Genomic DNA, 20,823 nt, shown 5'->3' with positions numbered 1-20,823 from the left:
GGGTCAGGGACAGCGACATGCACAGGCCCCTCCACGGTGACCTGTGCTGCCTCCTGCCCCTGGCCATGGACTGCACCACTTGCACCAGCAGGGATGCCCCCACCAGGCCCCATGTGTGCCCCTGTGGCGGCCTCCTCCTCCTCTGTGGAAACCACCAACCTGGATGGCTCCTCACCGTCTTCCACCGTAGCAGGCCCCTGTGGGGGCTCACCCAACCCTTCCACTGCAGCCGTGGGGGCATCCCCGCCGCCTTGCTCCACAGCGCCGTCTCCGCCCTCTTCTTCACTAGCCGCTGCGTAGAGGGAGACAAAGAACACAAGCATCAGGGTACCACTGTCAAAGTACACTTCCATCATGTCCCTCCACAACACATGGGTCAGTCCAGGCAAAACACACACAGTAACAGGCATGGTGCATGCCATGGACATTTCCATACATGTCCAATGGACTCTTGAAACATACAATGATATGGAACTCACATGCATCATGGGTCATGCCTATCACATGCACACACTTCACCTCAGTCACATCCATCTGGCCCCATACACCCCAAACACAGCGGATACAAGGGTAACTAGGCTGCATCAGTGAATCTGTGCATTGTCACACACATGTGTCATGCATCCATGGCATGCACAAGTCACAGACACGCAGGTCAGGCACACAGACATGGCTACCATATATGTACCTGCCATCAGCACCCATCCCTCACCCCCACCCATGTCCAGGAACAGAGACTGGCATGCTCTCATGTCTAAAATCTGCATAGGGCTCCCCATGTGGCATTTAAACACATGCAACAACCATGTGGTTCACACATCACTGGTCGCACATGCATTACCATGATGTCCCTGCACACATACATGCATACATGGCCTATGTCACACATACAGGCAAGTATCAGAGAACCAGCACACCGCAACATGCCCTGTCTCACACAGCAATGCTTGGACACTTACCGCTCAACTCCAGACGGGTCTCCCTCTCAAGGATCTGGGCGTGGAGCGCTGGGCGTACGCGTTCCAGGACCCTCATCTGGATGGAACTCATGCGGCCCCGGCCCCCCTCCACGAGGCGCCGGGCCTTCACGAGGGTCCTGGACCTCAAGTCCTCCCAGTGCTTCTTGATCTTCTGGACGTCGCGGGTTGCCACCCCCTCCGCGTTGATGGCAACCACACAGTCGGGCCAGATCCTCTCCCGTCCTTCCTTGCTGGCGCGGGACGATGCAAAGAGGGCATCATACTGCCCCAGGACATGCTCCACCAGGACACCAACTTCGGTGGCAGTGAAGCTGGTGCCCCTCTGCCCCTCTGGCCTGGGGTTGCCACTGGTGCCAGATGTGGAAGTGCCCGACATGGCAACCCCAGAGGCAGGTGTGGGTGGGCAACTGGGTCCTGGGGCTGGGCTGTGGAGCGATGTAATCCCAGTCGGGAGTCTTCAGTTCCAGCAGGGGTGGACACAGCAACTGGACCCCTGCAGATGGCTGATGTGCAGGCACCAAATGGCAGGGCACGGTGGCAGCAGGCAGGCAGGCAGGCAGGCAGGCAGGCAGCAGCAGATGGCACGTGGGAGGCTGCTCGGGGCACTGGGGGGCAGTAATTCGGCCTTCTGGGCAGGAGCGTGGTCTTCCGTGTGTTTTCGCGTGGCCAGCTTGATACGGAGTGATTTGGCACGCATACGCGATTCTATTGGACCAAAGGCCCTCAGCGCGTAAGCGCGTCTGTGTCGTGACCCGCACGGGTGTTTCCCACAGAGCACGTGATGACAGAGCACACGTGGAAAGACTGCACGTCAGAGTGTCATCGCGTGTAATTGGACAGCACGCCAGAGTGTCATCGCGTGTAATTGGACAAAAGTGCGCGTACACGCGATTGGCCTATGTACGTGTATATCATGGGTGCGCGGGCACTTACACACGCAAGTACGTCAGCGCACCTGTTTCCCGGGGTGCGCGGGAATTTCCACACGCTATTGGACTGGGTACTGGATTTCAGGGATGCGCGGGTCACACGCTCGCCTACAACACGCGCAACGCATAAATTTGCGCGCTAACAAAATAACAAGCTCAGACCCAGGATGAACATACCGTTCCTAGCAGCAGTGGGCGTGGGCTACCAAAGGAGGAGGAGGAGGATAGTCAGGGCCAGAATATTCACACCCAGAACCAGCCTTTTCGGGATGCCTGATGACCAGGTGTATGGGAGGTACAGGTTTCCACCACACATAATACTGGACCTGGTGAGTGAGTGGGAGGATGACCTCACATCACCCACCCTGTGCTCCCAAGCACTCAGCCCCCTGGAGAAGGTCCTCAATGTACCGCACTTCTTAGCCACAGGATCATTTCAGCGGACAAGTGCCATAGTGGGTGGGGTATCACAGGCCACCCAGTCACGCTGCCTACACCAGGTCTTGAACATCATCACTGCACGCCCATCAGTCCGCAGGCACATATACCTGCCCAGAACACCTGCAGAAAGGCATGCTGCCGCCCTGGATTTTTACGGTGTGGCACGATTCCCCAAAGTGCTAGGTGCCATCGACTGCACCCATGTGGCTCTACGTCCCCCCAGGGCATCAGAGCACATCCATAGGAACCGCAAGCACTGGCATTCCATCAACGTGCAGGTAGTATGTAATGCCAAGGGAATCATCACCTCAGTATATGCCAACTATCCCGGGTCCACCCACGACAGCTTCATTTACCAAATGTCCACCCTAAGCCGGGACCTAGAAGCTGGGCGGCATGGCGATACATGGCTGCTTGGTGAGTATGAATGCCACTGCACATGCATGCATGTCAGATACTGAGCAAGGTCACAACCCCACCAATGATACCAATCACCACCTCCACAGAGGACAGTGCCTACCCTCTCAGCCCCCACATGATGATGCCAATTCGGAACCCCACCACGCCACCCCAGGTAAGATATAACACAGCCCACATTACAACCCGGGGCATAGTGGAGCGCACATTCGGAGTGCTAAAGTCACGCTTTCGCTCCCTTGACCGTTCTGGCGGGCAGCTGTTGTACGCTCCCCCAGTAGTGTGCAGGATCATAGTGGCAGCATGTGTCCTGCATAACGTTGCAACACGCCGGGGCCTGGCCGTGGACATGGTGGTGGCCCCACATCCCCAACCACATGCACAGCCGCTGCGCATGGGAGGGGAAAGGGCACGGGGGGAGGCAGCCCGTACACAGCTAGTGGCTAATTACTTCACATAGAAATCACACCCCTGTGGAGTGCACACTGCCCTGGCACATTCCATCTGACAATCAATGATGCCTCAACCTGACACTGATCCTGAATGTCTGGAGAATCAACCTTCAAAACCATATCAGCCTGAGATTGTTCACCTGGAAGTGTTACAATGTGTGCATCCCTACCCACACAGACACCACCAATGCAGTTTTGTGAAGAAACACATTCAAGTAGCTAAAATGAATACCCACTTTCAAAATGCAACAAGAGGACAGTGCCATGTCAACCAACCCATCCCCAAGCACCGCCACACGACACACCGTGCCATGTCATGCTATTTGCAGGTAAACAAAGTAATCCCCACAACATGACACTAGTGTCACAATGTACAGTGTCCCTAATTGAAACTTGCAACACCTGAAATGCTCACAGTAATGCAGGACCAACAACAAACTTGAGCAGGTACTACCATTAACATGACATCACAAATGTTATAAATTAGTAGTCTCACCACCTGGAAATGCCTGCACTCCCACCACTACCAACTGTGCAGTGTTGGCGCCATGTAGAGTTGTAGGTGCACTGCTGCCAACATGGACCCCATCTCCAAACTAGAGGGCCTTGTGTAGACATGAGGAAGGGACCTGCAAATTGGGAGGTAGACACAGATGATGAGTTACGCATCAATGCAACATGCAGTGTACAACACAACAGCAATATGCACTAGGAATGTATACCCAGTATTGACTAGACTACCCACACATGTAGTGGGAGTCCAATGTCACCATGTACGTCAATGTCACTTGGGCACACCCTTTGCAAGCCCATGGAAACAGGAAGCAGGAGGGGTGTGTGTGACTCAAACCCAAGCATCTGAACCAAATACATGACAAGCCTGCATGTGCCCAGCCACAATGCAGCGTATGCCCACAGGAACCACGGAAGGCAACAAATTGTCCCAAAAAAATGGGGAAAAAAATAATTAAAAATAAAAATAAAAATAAAAATAAATCAAAAATGGCCATTGATGGGCCCAGGGGGGTTGGGGAGGCCACCCAGGAGGTCCGAGGACAGGGTGCACACCAAAACCCACCTGTGTGGATCCTGGGAAAAAAAAAAATCCCCATGGGCTCATGGCCCACACGGCTACCCTATTGTGGGAGTATCACTGCTGTTGCTATTATCACCCTGTGCAGCTGCATCCGGAGGTGGTTGCATTATGGGAGGCAGCCCACGCAAGGCCCTAGTCTGCTCCTCCATGGCTGCAAGCATGCGGGTGTGGTAGGTCTGGTTCTGGAGGATGAGTGTGCGGAGGTCCCCATGCAACAACTCACGGGATGCCCGGACCTCCGCCCTCGTTGCCTGCATCTCAGCTGAGAGCGTACGGGTGAGACGCTCCAGCTGCTGTTCTGTCCTTTGGTGTGTTGAAGCCTCAAGCTCAACAAGAGTCGTCCTGAGGTGAAGGAGCTCCTGCCTCAGGGCTTCCCTGTGGCCCTGGGACTCTATGGAGATGGCCTCCTGCAGAGTCGCCAGTGCCGCCCGCCTGTCCCTGTTAGACGCCAACATGTCCTCCCTGTGTGACTGGCAGATGGAGTCGGTTGCCTGCTGTAGTCGCTCCATCAGCCTTTCAGGGGGGACAATGGAAGTGGCCACCCTATCCATGGCCTGAGCCATCATCTCGGATGATGCTGCCTGTTGGGTTGCCATACCGTAAATGGATTGCTCCCATGCGGTATTGCCAGGTGGCGTATGGCCACCACGTCAGCGGGCACCACACCTGTCTGGGGCAAGGCGAACTGCGCCATGCTGTGTCGGCACTGCCTGAGGCTGCAGGACTGCATTCCCCCTCTGATCTGCTGGCCCAGGAACAGGATCAGATGTCGCCGAGTGTGACCCTGCATCCGTAACCACCAAAGGCGTAGCTGCCAACACTGACATCCCCATTGAGGGTTCTGACCCTGGTGCAGGTGGGTGGGACAGAACAGAATCCCTCCCTGGAACACTCACCTGCGACGGCACGTAGGTCTCATTATCCGAATCAACACCTGAGTAGAGCTCGGGGGAGGTGCAGCCAGAGACACCCCTTGAGAGCACGACCTGCAGCACTTGTGGGTTCTCACCCACCACCACACCACGTCCCTCACTGGTGGTTGGTCGGCCCTCGGACCCCTCCTGGGTCTGCACCATCTCCACAACCCCAGCAGTATCAGGTGCGTCTTCCCCTGCAAAGACATAAAAACAAAGAAATGGAAACAGGCATTAGCACCATGGCACACAATGAGGGCTGAGAAGCAAGAGAACCAGTACTTGATTGACACATGTCCCACATGACTAAAACCCTCCCATGCATGCACCCTCACTGCATATGAAGGGCAGGCAAATGGCACACACTGATGACACCAAGATGGAAGAGGAACACATTTTCTGCATGCTGCCTGGCAGTGGCATCACACATTGGCCTGTGATTGCCAGGTGAAACACTCATGCCATCACACAGATGGCATGTACCATTGCTATTGAGTGAAGATGGAGAGGAGGGCAGCACCTATTCATTCAGTCCAGTTCCCGCATGTAATAGCTTTTCTAATTCAAATAGGTCAGATTTTTCACCTGGAGCTGCCAGTCTAAAATGGTCCAATTGCACAGGGACATGTGTGAACAAATGATATCCAGGTAACAAAGTCACTCCACTTTACCATAGCCATGTCAGACATGTGACTAGAGGACTGCGAAATGCCTAGTAAAAGTGGTGGAATGCAAACAATCTGACTGAATGAACAGTGAAAAATAAGCAACAATGTTGTGGCAAGGTGACACTTCAAGGGCAACTGGCGTGCAGTTGGGCTAGATGTCTACTGTTGGCAGAAGGGATACTGCTATGGCCAAATGCAGCTGCGCAGGATGTATTGCATGAAGCACATGGCTGACCCATACGACTCAGGCGCACACACTCTCACCTGGCACACAAACAGAAGCCCTCACACACACCATGCACATGGATGACACACACATGCATGTGCACTCAACGGACAATGCCTCGTAATCAGGCAGATCTCCCACGCCTTGGATCTGTTCCTCCGTGACGTAGGTCCCAGCGACTGACTCATGTGGAGTGAGTTCCATGTCTACTACTGGAGACCCACCTCCAGTCACTAGAGTTGCGGCATGACTTGAGGCCAGCTTACTCTTTGCCCTGCGCTTTAGGTCATTCCAGCGCTTATAGCAATCATTGGCTGTGCGCCTCACGATTCCAAGGGCACTTACGATATCCGCAACGGTCTGCCAGTGTGCCTGGCGTTGTGCAGGTGTGGTCTTGGATCCTGCAACAATGACCATCTCGTTATCATGTGCGGACACATACTCGACAAGTGCATTCAGTTCGTCATCCTTGAAGCTGGGCTTCCTCAACGGGCCGGACTGTGTAGCCGTGTCTGGGGCATCAGCCTGTGCCGGACGAGCACTCTTCCTCTTCCGCTTGGAAGGTGGTGGTGATCCTGAGTGTCCTGCGCCGCTCTGGACACTAGGGGCAGGAGCCCTGGTGGACTCTGTATCAGGAGTGTGGGATTGCACACTCAGCATGGGAGTTGGTGCAGGCATTGGCTCAAGTGTAATGGTGTCAGGGGGAATGTCAGCAGGATGGACTAGGACCGACACTGTCCTGGCTGGCTGTGTGAGAGCTGGGGTGGATGGAGCCGCAGCTGCCCCTGCAGCCTCTCCGCCCTGCCTACTTGGGGCAGCAGATGACCTTGCTGCCCCAGATGCACGTGGCATGATGACATCAACGTGCACCAGCGCACGTGTCATAGGCCTGCTGACCTGGAAGTCAGCCATGGAGTCAGCCAGGTCTGGTGCCACAATGGGCTGGTCCAACAAGGGCTGAGCATGGATGGTGTCAGCCACATCAGCCTCAACGGGAGGGGGGGGGATTATGGGTGCCCTTGACTGGTCCTCCACACATGGGGGGACAGGCTCACCCTGCAAGTAACGACCACGTCCCCTACCGGATCCACCACGGCCACCACTTGTGGCTCTTACACCTTTGCCACACTTACGGAATCCTCGCCTCCCAGCCATGGCACTGATGTTAATGTGCGTATGGGAGTGGCTGTAAACTATTGTCCTGGGCAATTGGGGGTCAAAGGGGTTGGGTACCAGATGGTAATTGTACCCTAGTGCTCTTGCAAGGCTGAATGTAACCCCTGGGGAAAGATGACGGGTCACGCTACGCACAGGAGCCCCAAAAAAGGGAGATGACGTGCACGCAACCCCTCATAGACCACGTGTGCAGAAAGAAAAACCTGCACTACGCTGTGGCACCCAGTAACACAAGAATGAACGTATGCGTGTCACACGCAGCCTAGAATGACCTCTGAAGGGGTAGGCTACACACGGGGCAAGCACAGATGTTAGATACGTGCGTGACTCACCGTCTGCCAGGTAAAAGAGCGTGAAAAAGGAGCGCGTTTGGTTGGCAACACCCCCGCCAAAAGAAGATTTGTACGCTGTCTGAGGAGACAGGACAACAGTAGAAGGGAACGCTGTTTGAGGGAACAGGTAAACCAGTAAAAGAGAAAAAAGAGAAAAAGCTGTCAGAGGTAACAGGGAATACGAACTTGAAACGCCGTGAAGTAAATCGCGTGTGAAACGACAAGAAGTACAGAATTCACCCACTCGCTCTCCACGAAAAGCACGTACAAGGAAATGGTGTTCTACACGTACCTTTTATACAGGCCCACACGTCCAGCGTCACTTACGCGGCGTGTACGCGCTAGGGCCATTTCCACCAATTACACGCTTTGTCACTTCTGCGTGTAGGGCCATTTCCACCAATTACACGCTTTGTCACTTCTGCGTGTAGGGCCATATCCACCAATTACACGCTTTGTCACTGCCGCGTGTACGCGCTAGGCCCATTCCCACCAATTACACGCTTTGACACTCGGACGTGTCTTTCATTTTTTTCACACGCAACATTTTCAAACGTGTGCCCAATTCAATGTGCACGTGACTTCATAGACGCGCATACGCTGGTGACGCGTTTACGCACTAAGGGCCTTTCCTCGAATTACACGCAGACGTGTTGGATTTTTCACGTGCAAAATCACTCCGTATCAAGCTGGCCACGCGTAAGCACACGGAAGACCACGCTCCTGCCCAGAAGGCCGAACTACTGCCCCCCAGAGCCCCGAGCACGCTCCCACCTGCCATCTGCTGCTGCCTGACTGCCTGCTGCCCACGTGCACTGCCATTTGCTGCCTGCACATCAGCCAGGGGTACTGTTGCTGTGACCACCCCTGCTGGAACCGAAGACTCCCGACTGGGATTCCATCGCTCCACAGCCCAGCCCCAGGACCCAGTTGCCCACCCACTCCTGCCTCTGGGGTTGTCATGTCGGGGCAAACACCATCTGTGACCACTGACAACCCCCGGCCAGAGAGGCAGAGGGGCACCAGCTTCAGTGCCACCGAAGTTGGTGTCCTGGTGGAGCAAGTCCTGGGGCAGTATGATGCCCTCTTCAGAAGTTCCCGCGCCGACAAGGAAGGACGGACTCGGATCTGGACTGACATCGTGACTGCCATCAACGCGGAGGGGGTGGCAGTCCGCGACTTACAACATGTCAGGAAGCGCTGGGAGGACTTCAGGTCCAGGACCCTGAACAAGGCCCGGCGCCTCTTGAAGGCAGCGGATGCCAAGGGGCGCCGGGGCCACTTGTCGGAAGAACAGATGAGGGTCCTGGAACGCATATCCCCAGCGCTCCACGTCCAGGTCCTAGAGAAGCAGACCCGTCTGGAGTCGAGCGGTGAGTGTACATGCATCCTGATTGTGAGCAGTGCGTGTGGTGATTATTCGGTAGTGTGCAGGTTGCACATCTGTTTGTATGGGGTCGAGTATGGGTGGGGGTGTACAGGGCTGTGGGGCTGACACATGCGAGGGCTGTAATGTGTGAGACATGGATGGTGCTTGTGTAGGTAGGCTTGCATGCCAAATGCAGTTGTGTGGGCAGACATGTTTGGATGAATGTGTATGTAAGTAGACATGTCTGTGATGTCACGCATGTATGTTGTTTTCGGCTGCATGTATGTGCACTGTGTACATGTGCATGTGTGTGTATTTGACAAGGGTGCAACAGTGATGCAACATGGATGCATGTGACAGCGGTATGTGGAAGCCTGATTGGCAGATGTGACATGGATGCCCGTCTGAACAGTGCGACACTTGGCAGAGGTGTACACATGCATGCAAGTGTGGTGGTGTGTGTACATGTGTGGTGCACTTCCTGTGTTGCATGTGATGTCTGACTCACCTTTGGCTGCTCATGCTGTTGTATGTGTAGGGATGGTGGTGGCAGTTGCGATATGGCTGTGGTATGGCTCATGTGTGCGAGTTGTAATGACATGTGTGTTGGGGATTGTGATGACATGTCTGAGGTTTGCCAATGCCACTCATGTGCAACTGTCATGTGTGTATGTGTCCATTGTACAGTGCCCTGATGCCTGTGTTTTGTTTCTCCCTGTCTGCAGCGTCAACTGATGAAGAGGGCGGAGAAGGTGCTGTGGAGCACAGCGGCGGGGATCCCACCGCCAGCCGGAGACGCAAGGCCCGGCTCCCCTCCCGTGTTGTCATCTCGTCGGGGAGTGAGGAGTCCAGTGCCGCGTCCCAGGCCGCAGCTGCCGGGGGGAGGTCCAAGAGGCGGAGGTTGGAGTTGGACTCCTCGGCAGCAGAAGGGGCAGCTGGGACCCCACAGGGCCCAACAGGGGAAGATGGCACGGAGTCATCCAGGTTGGTGGGGGGTTTGGTGGAGGAGGAGGCCGTGCAAGCACCAGAGACGGGGTCTGGAGGTGGGGATCCCACTGGTGCTAGCGGTGCAGTGCAGGACCAGGGACAGGAGGCAGCACAGGCCGCCGCGGAGGTGCCTGTGTGCAATCCTGTCCCCGATCCTGTCCCTGCATCATCTTGCACCAGCAGGGATGCCTACGTCCAGACCCGTTTTCAGGCAGGGGATGAGCTGACGTCAACTGGCCTTCCTCTGCCTGCGGACGTGGCTATCCAGGTCCGGGTTGAGCCTGTCCTGGCTGGTGTGGCGTTGCGTCAACAGGCCATGCGAGGTGACCTGCAGTCTTTTCATGGAGAGACTGCACGTCATCTCGAATGGCTCGTTGACCACGTCAGCCTGCTGGGACAGGTCACCCAGCCCGGATTCCTCCGTCTGATGGGGCTTGCTCCGACCCCCTCCTCAACTGGACCCCCTACGCGCCAGTCGTCCTCTGTGCCATCTTCCCACCCATCAGTCACCTGGGTGCCCTGTGGAGCTGCCTCTGACGGTGCGGCCAGGCTGGTGGAGGAGGCATCCCTGCCACAGTCGGGAGTCGGACGTCCAGCAGGGGTGGCCACATCAACAACTGCACCCCAGCCGGCGGAGGATGTGCAGGCAGCAGGAGGCAGTGCACGGGCAGAGGCAGAGCAGCAGCAGCAACGTGGTGGGGGCCATGAAGGCTCGGGGCCTTCAACATCGGAGGGGCAGGCATCGGCCGGAGGGCAGGAGGACCCAGAACAGAGAGTGTCTTCCGTGTGGCAGCGGTTGGGCCACGCCATAGGTGCGGAGCGGCGGCGGGCGGAAGAGGCGCGGCTCACAATGGTCAGGGCGGAGAACTCCATGCGGAGGGCCCTGAGGCGGGCCGAGTGCCTCGAGGCAATCCGCAGGGGGTTGGAGGAGGACACGGCGTCGTCCCTGCGGACGCTCGGGGCCATGGAACAGGACCGCTGGTGGCGTGGCTGCAACACCATGTGGCCTGCACGTCTGAAGGAGAGCTCGCTTCGAGGAGGGGCCACCAAACAGCTGAGGCGGCCGCGAGGACCAGCGGTGTCGGCCGCGGCAATGAGGAAGTGCATTGGCCGCCAAACAGCTGAGGTGGGGCCCATCACCACCTGGGTCCGCGATCCAGGAAAAAGAACGGTTATCTTTTGCGGGAAGCCCGCGCTCCCCGGAATGTACAGAGGAGTGGCGATGTGGCCCACTCCCTCCTGGAACTGAGAAGATTGCCCTGCGGCCTCAGCCGTGTCATGCCTGGATGCCGTGCGGGTGCGGAGCTGAGCCCCTAACCACCAAGAAGAAAGAAAATGCTCCGGCGGCTGCGTCGCAACAAGATGCCCCATGCGGTGTTGGCCGCAATGAATGGGCAGGCGGCGTCAGCCATGTGGAGTCGGTGTCAAGGGTGCTGCGTTGTGGATTGGCTGCTGAGGCAGCCTCAGCCGCACTGGAAGGGATGTGTGGCCGCGGTGCCGTGTGCCGGCAATATGAAAGAGCTCGCTCTGAGGAGTGGGCAGTGAGGCGAGGTGAACAGCTGAGGTGGTCCCAATAACGAGCGGTGTCGGCCGTGGCATGAATGAGGTGCAGGGGCTGCCCAACAGCTGAGGCGGCCCCCAGCAGGAGGTGGGTCCCTCACCACCCGGGCCCGCGATTGAAGAGATGTGCTCCAGAGCTTACAGAAGAAAAAAAAAGCGAACTGTAACGGGAAGCCTGTCCTCCCCGAAATGATCAATGCAGGCGGCCGCATCCATGAAAGAAGGTGGGCGTGGCCTAACATGACCTGGCGACGCAGCGGTGGAAAAAGAAAGGGGAGGAAACGTGGGGTTGCGGTGGCCTCGGAAACTAAAAGGGGTGCTCCACCACGGTGCAGTGCTGGCCAGGGCTCCAGTCCGCAGTGAGAGGCGCGAACAAGGCAGCAGAGGCACGTGGCACTCCAAAGAACCTGGGCCACATCGGTGGCTGCGCAGGAAGCAGAGGCAGGAAAATGCAGGTGAATGGCCCCAACATTCTGGGCTGTTGGACAAGGGCCCCAACCTACCAGCCTGGGTGCATGTGGCCCTAGTACCAACTGGGCCCAATGGAAGGTGTGCTGGATGCCAGCTGCAGGAAGGAATGAGGAAGGGGTGCAGCGCCGGCAAGTGCTCGTGCTCCCTCTGCGTTAACAGCATCCAGCGGATCCCCAGGGCAAAAGGGGGGAAGTGAAAGGAGCCGACTGTTATTCGACCGTCAGTGCACTACAGCAGGGAGCCTACCCCACTGATGAAGATGACCAACATGGTGTGTCCAGAAGCGGGGGTACACACCCCGACCTTTGTGCTTGCCTGTGAGCCGGTTACCTCTAGCTATGGACCAGGTCGATGCGGCTCCTGGTGCGGCTTTTCCGGCCCCTAAACATTACAATCATTGGGCTGCCAACAGCATCCTGCCGCAAGTTGTGCCCACCAGCTACAGACTCGGCCGATGTGGCCCCTGGGCCTCTCCGGGTGCAGCTTTGCCGCCCCTTTTGACTGTGGTGTGACTGTCCTAAACTAACACTGGTGAGGATAGAAACTGGTTTCCTGCTACTCCAAGGTTGCGCAAGATGGACACCATAGATATCCCCATGAAGGCTGGGAGCCGGCAGATTTGGACTTGCTTAAAATGTTCCAGTCAGTGGGCAATGTAAAGTGGTGAACATCTGTAGATGTGGAATGCATTAAGTGGTGCCAGGAGCACTCGTTGGTGCCGTTCAGTGACATTGGAACCACTCACCCAGGTTAATAAAGGGTGCGTGTGTGTGGGATTTACGGTTTTCAGTGTTAGTGTGTGTATTAGTTTGTGGTGTTCTATTTGTTTAGTTGTTATGGAAAAGGAGGAGTGTTGCAAGTCACCCTTTCTGGGTGACATCGTATCTCCCAGTGTTGTTGTCCTGGTCACATGGGGGAACCATGTGACCAAGCAAATAAAAGGGACGGGCCATTTCCGGCTCGTCAGTCGATCTCCACCAGACCCCGGTGTCGTTCTTTGGTGCACCTTGCTGGTGCAGCACTGTGTGCAGTAGGCTCAAGGACGGGGCCCGGCACGAGGTCGGCGCGGCTGTTGGGCAATGCCACCCTCTCAATGGTCTAGCCATGCGACCATGGCTGAATGGTGCAACCCAGGCCTGTGTGCCCCCAGCCACGTGGTCTGCTCCGGTGACCCAGGACGAGCAGGGTGCCCCCTGCTCCTTTGTTTGCTGCGTGAGCGCAGCAGTGGTGATCCATGTGATCACCCGACGCATGCAGAGGCCCGCCCGGTGACCCGAGGCGGGCCCCGCCACAACACTTATCAGCATAGTCAACACATGGTGAATTTCTTTGACATCTTGTTGCAGTACAAATTAATCATGTTTACTCAAAGCAGCAAATGTCGCTGCATGATGCAGTAGAAATAGATTTCCTTCATTCAGCCCTAATGGACTGCTACACGTGCTTACAAAATTGCTGCAGGCACAGGTGTCCCCACGCCCCACACTCTGCTTTAAAGTGACCCCACAATCATCAGGGGGCTTACATCAGTTTAACGCAAACAGAGAGTGAAACGTTTGTACAGGTTAAAACCAGATCCCCTCATCTGCTTTCTTTTCAGTTCGTAGTACTGATTAGTGGACCCAGAATCAGTTGCAGACTACTGGCAGCATTGCCGGAGGCTCCCTTCAAATGCACACAGAGAGTTTGCTTTGTTTTTCTCTCTCACCACGAATGTCAGGTGACACCAATTTACCAGGACGGGAACATTGCTTTCAAGTGGATTGGGAAAAGATCCCCGGTGGCCAGGCCACAGCACCTGCGGAATCTTTAGGGAGAGAGTGCAGCAGCCCTCTCTCCCTAAAGGTCTCCACACTCTCTCCTCCTTCACCCAGAGAGAGATAATGGGTCTGTGCCAGATGGGCCCAGAGCCTTAACGGGGCATACACTGACTTAGTGCGATCACGTCTGCCACTATTCCCTCAGAGCTGAGAAGAGCTGGCGCCGCAGTCGCCAATCCCCCATTTCGTCTCTGTCTCTCAATGCACCACTAGGCGCAGCTGCAATAACGGCATTATTGTTTACATGGCGAACACTCGGTGCAGGCAAATCAAAGGCCTAGGGCAGGCCTCAGGTGGGAATATGGGAAACGAGACCGGCATCAGTCTCTCTCCACTGTCATCCACTTCCTCTTTCCTTCCCTTTTCTGCCCCCAAAACGCAGTATTTTGTTTCTCCCAGTAGCCAGACATCAGCACCATTATTTGCAGTCCCCAGAGGGGGTAACAGAGTATAGCTAAAATATTTATTTTCCTTAGGAATACACAATGGGTCTCTCCCATCCTCGAACTCTACCAAGGGCAGCCATTTCAGCTCAGTGTATGTAAATAGCAGGTGAAATAAACAAAATGGGGTTTGTTTACATGTTTTAACACCTTTTTTATACTATCAATTTATTAGACTCAGTGAATAAAATACAACACGAAAATAATCTAATGAAAGAAAAAAAAGATATACACTTGAATACAATGCTTAAAAAGATTTTTTCTTTCACGTACACTAAAGTATTTTGGCACACTATGTCCATCTACAGCAATTTTGTTCAGAATCACATAGTAAATGCCCTCACACATTATAACGATGTCACACAATATTCTTATTAATAACACCTTATTTTATGAAGGTTTTCAGAAGTACTTCATTACATAAAGATAGTATGAATACAAGATTGTCTCGATAGGAAAAAATAACTGGCGCAAGCAGCTTGGGCGGATCCGTGGATCCAGCCCTACATATAAGGGGGGTAGTACAGATAAGGGGTGTATTGGCCACTTTTACTCCCTAAAAATAGGCAAATAATCCCAAAAAATAAAAATAGGGAGTAAAAAGACTCCCAACAAAAATAGGAACCTGACACATAGGAACCTGTCGCCTGCTTTCACTCACTCAGCTCCATGGATATGTTTGGACCAGTGGTGCACTTAGCACGACGGGAAGAAACTCTACTAATATTACTGTCTGATCTGAAGAGGAAAACATCTCTATTTTATAGTGCATGTGGAATTGCTGCAAAACATACTAATAAAACAATTCTGTTTTATATTCTAAGCAGATTTGTACTCGGTTATTAAATGCTCCTTTTTGGAATGGGACTTCCTTTTTTATTCCCTAAAAATACTCCTATTTCAGAATCTCGTATGGAGCTCTGTGTGGACCACTTCAAAAATACAGACGTTGCGGCCAATGTGCATTCTTCAGATTTGATGAAAGATTTGCGTATTAACTTAAAGGAAGCAGATATTGTGTATGACACAACTTAATTCCATCGACCTGATAGAAAACCCGCTATTGAAACTGACACTGAAGCGTTTAATGTAACTTCTACTGATGTGGTTAAGGCACATGGGCAACAAAAAACAAATACGTCCTTGCCTAGATTGTGTTCCTGCAGACGTGCATAACAAAGCCATAATCATATCCATTTACAAAAAGGGTGACACATTATCTTCAATATGTTATCGCCTGCTTTCATTACTGGACAGCTCATTCAAGATTTTAGCAGATGTGCGTGCGTGCGCGTGCGTGCGTGCGTGCGTGTGTGTGTGTGTGTCTCTCGCGCGTGTTAAAGTGGACTGATCCATTCAGGTCTCCTGGGGCTGGATGGAAAGTTGAAAAGAGAATAAGTACCTGGGCAGAGGAGAAAATAATATAATAAGGATTTTTGAATAAGAGAGTTGGAAGATACTCAAAAAAAAAGGAAAGGAGGAAGAGAAAAAGACAGGAACAAAAAGGGAACAAACAACAGCGGGGAGAACAAAAAGAAACAACTCCTGGGTGGGGAGGGCGTTTGAGTGCCTCCCCACCCACCCCCCTAGGGTCCATAGACATTGATGGAGCTGGGCTTCATTAGCAGGGCAACCCAGCTTAATAACCATGGGCTCGGGCTGTTTGCCATGAGCAGCCTGGCCACACAAGGGGCTTTGGTGCCTGTTGGCCATACGGGATGGGCCCAGTAAAAGAAAAGGGCCCGGGTAGCATACATGGAGCTGCTGGGCTGAAAAGGAAGTATACAGTTCTGGCCGCGTGAGGGGGAACCCCGAACTAGGCAGCTGACCGTGTCCCCAAGTCGGCCCACCCTCATGGCTGGCGAGTCCTCCAGAGCCACGCATGCCAGGCGACCCGGGAGGTGAAGAGCAGGAAGTCCACCCTTCCCAGAGGCCAGAGCGGTGAAGACAAGTTGTGGCTTGCTTTGTAAGGTCATCCAGTAGAAGAGCAGGAAGCTGAAAGCCCTGGCTGCCTCGTCATGGCATCCCAGGTAAAGAGAAGCCTGGGCTCCCGCACGCCTAGCAGTTGGGTGAAGCTACTGTGGCCCACCCCCTGCACTGCTGGGAAATGATTTTGAGGGGGGCAGGCCATGAAGACAACGTAGGCTGCAGCAGTGAGAAATGCTAGTGTCCCTGTTGCCCTGGGGAGGCCACCTGAATTAAAGTTGGCGCCTGGAAAGCAGCAGTGACTTGGGCAGTCCCCATGGCAACAGGGCTGCCCCAAAGGCAGCAAGCTACATGTGGGGCCAGCGGTCAGTGCAGGTGCCCCCCCCAGCCTAAATGGGCCACCCTGAAAAATAAAGATTGACAGCAGGGCACGGTGGTGAGTGCAGGTGGGCCCCCCAACGTATGGGCCTACCTTAAAGATTAAAGAAGGCCACACATAAGACAGTGATGTGTGTGAGCCCCCACTCGGGCAGTGGGACACCAAGGACATTAAAAAAGATGCAGGCCACGCACAGTGAGTGTTACGGGTGGCCTCAAGTGGTGGACGGGGCCATCCAGAAGAAAGAACTGGGACGCCAGGTCCCTTCTTCACCAGGGGCAGAGTCCCATACAGCCCCAGCTCCACCAGAGACAGCTCTATAAGGTACTGAGACAGGTGACTGACTGCAACAGTCACCCCCATTGTGCCATACTGTTTTATATTGTATATGCTGTATGTCATTGTTAGTGTTTAGGTACATCTATGTTTATATAGTTGATTCTATATCAAATGTTAAGTGGTGTAGTATACATGTATAAATAGTGGAAATCTTTAGTGGGAGGTTGGTAGAGTTGGGCAAATTATTAGGGGGGAATGTTAAGTAAGTAATGTTAAATAGGTTATGTATATAGTGTATGTATAAGGGATTAGAGAGGAGGTGTCGGTGAGGGAGCAGCAGCCTTCCTGGAAGAATACTTTTTGAAAACGCTTCATAAGAAACTTGAAACTGGCAAATTTAAGAACAATGTCAAGAACAAAACTATACAAAAGAAAAAATACCACCCAAAAGAAATCCAAAGAATTCCGTGTCGGGTAGAATATATACGACAGCAATCAAAGAAAATGTTATATTTTGGGGGATTTTTTCCCTTATGTATATTTTTTTCTTGACATTGTTCTTAAATTTGCCAGTTTCAAGTTTCTTATGACGCGTTATCAAAAATTATTCTTGAAAGTTGGTTTAGCGTTCTTTATGTAAGTTAAAAGATATTTTTGTATCTTTAATGCATTTTAATATTGACTGAAATTCTCATCACGTGTAGGTTGTGCAAATCGGGCACTTTGAATATTTCCACGTGGAGAGAGTTCTGTCCTATGCTAGTTAACCATGTACTAGATTTACGTCATGCACGTGTGGTATCTATTTCTTTATGTTTGTCTACACGCATTTCCTTTACAACGTGTGAGCCTGATACGCAATATGGCTAGAATTTGCAGATCAACATGTTTTAATGAATATGATGTTAATAAAATGTATCGTATAACTTTGCTCTGATTTCGTTTTCCTGCCAGCATTTCATTACAAATCTGTTCTACATCTTACTACTACGTTTGTGGACTCCCGCGTGACACACTTTCCTGGTTTTCCTTCCTTTTGTCTCCCTTGTGTCCGCGATGTGGGGGATACCCATTTCTTGTTCTCGTTCCAGGCAGAATGAGCCACACTGACTGTAGGGTGCACTCACAAAGGGTTCTCAGTTGCTAATGGCCTCCATGTGAAGCCCTAGGAAAGTAGAGTTGTGTGGGTGGTGACTTTTCACCTGGAAATGCTGCCTTATCTTCCAGGAAATATTCTTTCCTGCCTAATACGATTGCATGTAATAAGGCTACCATTCAGACCCGACTCCTCTGCGTAAGACAAGGTCTCTGATCAAACTTTACTTGGAGACAATCTAACTTTCAAGTGAACTTCTGTGCAAGTGTGCATTGCACTCAGGTTATTTTATTCTGCAAAATAAAGTGAATTTCTATTTTGATTATATAAGCATTACATGCTATCTTCTGTAAGCTACTGGACCTTTTTTTCTCACTAAAACTCGAAATAATGCAGCTACTATATAGTTTGGCAAGGATAGTTTGGTGACTGTCTCATAGGGATAGAAGTCCAGAGAACTGTGATGTTCCTCTGTGCATTCATGCCACATCTTTGCTTTAACACTAAATTACTTTTACTGTGTATTTTCCCTAGAAATGCAAATTGTGCATACCATGCTGTCTGCCTTAAGTAAAGGATGTTTGGCTGTGGCGCTCACATGTGCTCACCTTTACTCCGCAGAGCTCTACCCTACGGAGATCCGGTATGGATGAGTATTATAACCAATAAATGACTGTGCCCAGTCCTCACCCCATTATAGAGACATTGGCTTGTCCACCAGTCCATCAATATCTTAAGAGAAGATCAGAGTATCAGGTTGTTTAGTTTTCGTTGTCACTGTAGACATTCTGGTGACATCTGACACATAAAAACGAATGATTTCTGCTACAGGTCCCAGTGCTTCTCCAGACCACTGACATAGAAGAAGGGCTGCAACGGCTTGCTTTCTTGCTTCTCAAAGTGAACACAGAGGCCATCTTGGATTGATACATTTCCCAAACTCCAGCAAGATGTGTGAAAAAAGATAACACAGAAATGATAGAGTTTATTTAGGAAATTCCCCAAAAATTCTGATTTGCAATATTTTCATTGATTGTATTTTACAGTTTTCTGAAAAATATAAGGATCTGTGAGGCAGACCACTAGACACCAAATTAATGCAATCCTCTAAGGAAAAAAGCTCAGCACACCTTTTGCTAGGATAACAAAGTTTTTACTTCCAGAAGAAGAATACGTGTCAACAGGAGCATTCACACCCTACTGGCACGGAGCGCACTGGCCAAATTGAGGCAAACACTACATTTTAAAGCATAACAGCGTCACTTATGAAGAAGGCAATTACAAAATAAATTCTTCATTGCTATTGGTGAAGCCCCTATGTGCATACAGTCGGGCACTCAAAGACCTTTCGATGATTGGCTGGTGCAGCGTGTGTCGATCTTCTTCCATGGGGATCTTGGCAACAATATGTTCACACCCTAACAACTCAATTGGTCCATTAGATGAATAGATTGTCTTTTCACGTTTTGACCACGTGATGTGCACCTGGTAATTAGACAAGAGTGTGGTGGATAATCTCGAGGTCAAGCTAGCCCTCAAGGAATGTGAGAAGCTTAGCCCGATCCTAGACGCTCTGGCGCCCCTGCCATGCCTTTCCACCGTATTCCTAAATTTGTCACTTTCAGCCCGCACACCTCACAGTACAAATCACTGTACATGCCCTTTGGACTTCCCCCTTGGCACCAACCCTCTTCCTGGGCTGCCTGGTGTGGGCACAGTAATCAATTGTCAGTTGAGGGATTTAGAGCTTGAGGTAGAGGTCTCTGCTAGTTCAAAAGCAGCAGGATTGAGGAGTTTGGGACCTGGGTATCCTAAAATCTGGAACCTATGTTTTGGCAGCTTCAGACCTCTGCTCAGCTTCTCGTGAGCTCGTCCTCCAAAGCCAGGCACTCCCCTCCCTGGGCACTGCCACCCACATTCCCTTCCCCTGACATGGGCCTGCAGTACACACAATCAATAGTTATAGCTCGTGGATGATGTGACTTTCTTTTTTCCTGGCCTGAACGGGGGATGGGAATACAAATGTGTGCTGCGGCTGTGCACCTCTGCCCATGTTCTGACAGTGCTGGAACCTTTTCATGCTAGGCCCAGTTCCCTAAAATGACATGGGTTCAGCATAGTTCTGCCTGAGGGCACCCCCCATACCAGACCCTTACATCTATCTTAACATCCCCTGCATGCACCTCCCCCCTTTCCCCCACTTACCCATTATTAACCCCATTACTGCACGGCTCTCAATCAAGACCACTTACGTGAGTGACGGAGTTGGACCTGCATCCCAACAGATCCTATGATTACACTGCAGGCACATTGGAGGTCAAGGATATAGGAACGGTTTGCCCAGCATTGTTTACAAAATAGAATGTAGTTCCAAACTATAAAAACATTTGAGCCGGGTATATATTCCTCCCAAAGCACACTTGTATCTGTGTTGCTGACCTCATTGCCCTTAGTTCATATCGTGAGAGCTGAAGAGTATCCCTCATAAACTTCACCAAAATGGACAAAGTGACGTCATAAATATGGACTCATAATGAACAGAAGAAATATACCTCTGTCTAATTACTTATGGCTTTTTCCATATCCAATCTAGCTTGCTGCCACATTACGTTAGGACGGTTTGCATCAATCTAGTGGAAGAAAGCACCTGGTCAACTAGGGGATGCCTGGGAGACTTCAAAAAATGGTTGCAGTTAAGATATTGCAGTAGAGGCCACTTGGGCCTTAAAACATTATTGCAGACCCCTCTCACCACCACAAGCGAATCACTTGACATACCTGCCACCTGTCTACATGCAGGACATATTTAGATACAAACAGGAAACAGGGACTGAGAATCTTGGATTTAAAAACCAAAATGAA

General features: G+C 52.2%; 1 protein-coding gene across 1 annotated transcript in view; it reads left to right on the top strand.

The window, feature by feature from the left end:
- The window catches only part of LOC138567102 (solute carrier family 22 member 20-like), a 645,277-nt gene that overhangs the window by 595,678 nt on the left and 28,776 nt on the right, over nucleotides 1–20,823 (top strand). Inside the window, exon 8 of the mRNA XM_069644972.1 lies at nucleotides 18,496–18,604. Coding sequence (XP_069501073.1) covers nucleotides 18,496–18,604 — 109 coding nt within the window. The remainder of the gene's footprint in view (nucleotides 1–18,495; nucleotides 18,605–20,823) is intronic.

This window comes from Ambystoma mexicanum, chromosome 2p (assembly GCF_040938575.1).
Source record: "Ambystoma mexicanum isolate Mex_15411 chromosome 2p, UKY_AmexF1_1, whole genome shotgun sequence".
Classification (NCBI taxonomy): Eukaryota; Metazoa; Chordata; class Amphibia; order Caudata; family Ambystomatidae; genus Ambystoma; species Ambystoma mexicanum.
Note: the sequence above shows the minus strand (reverse complement) of the source record. Positions and strands in the feature narration are given on the sequence as shown.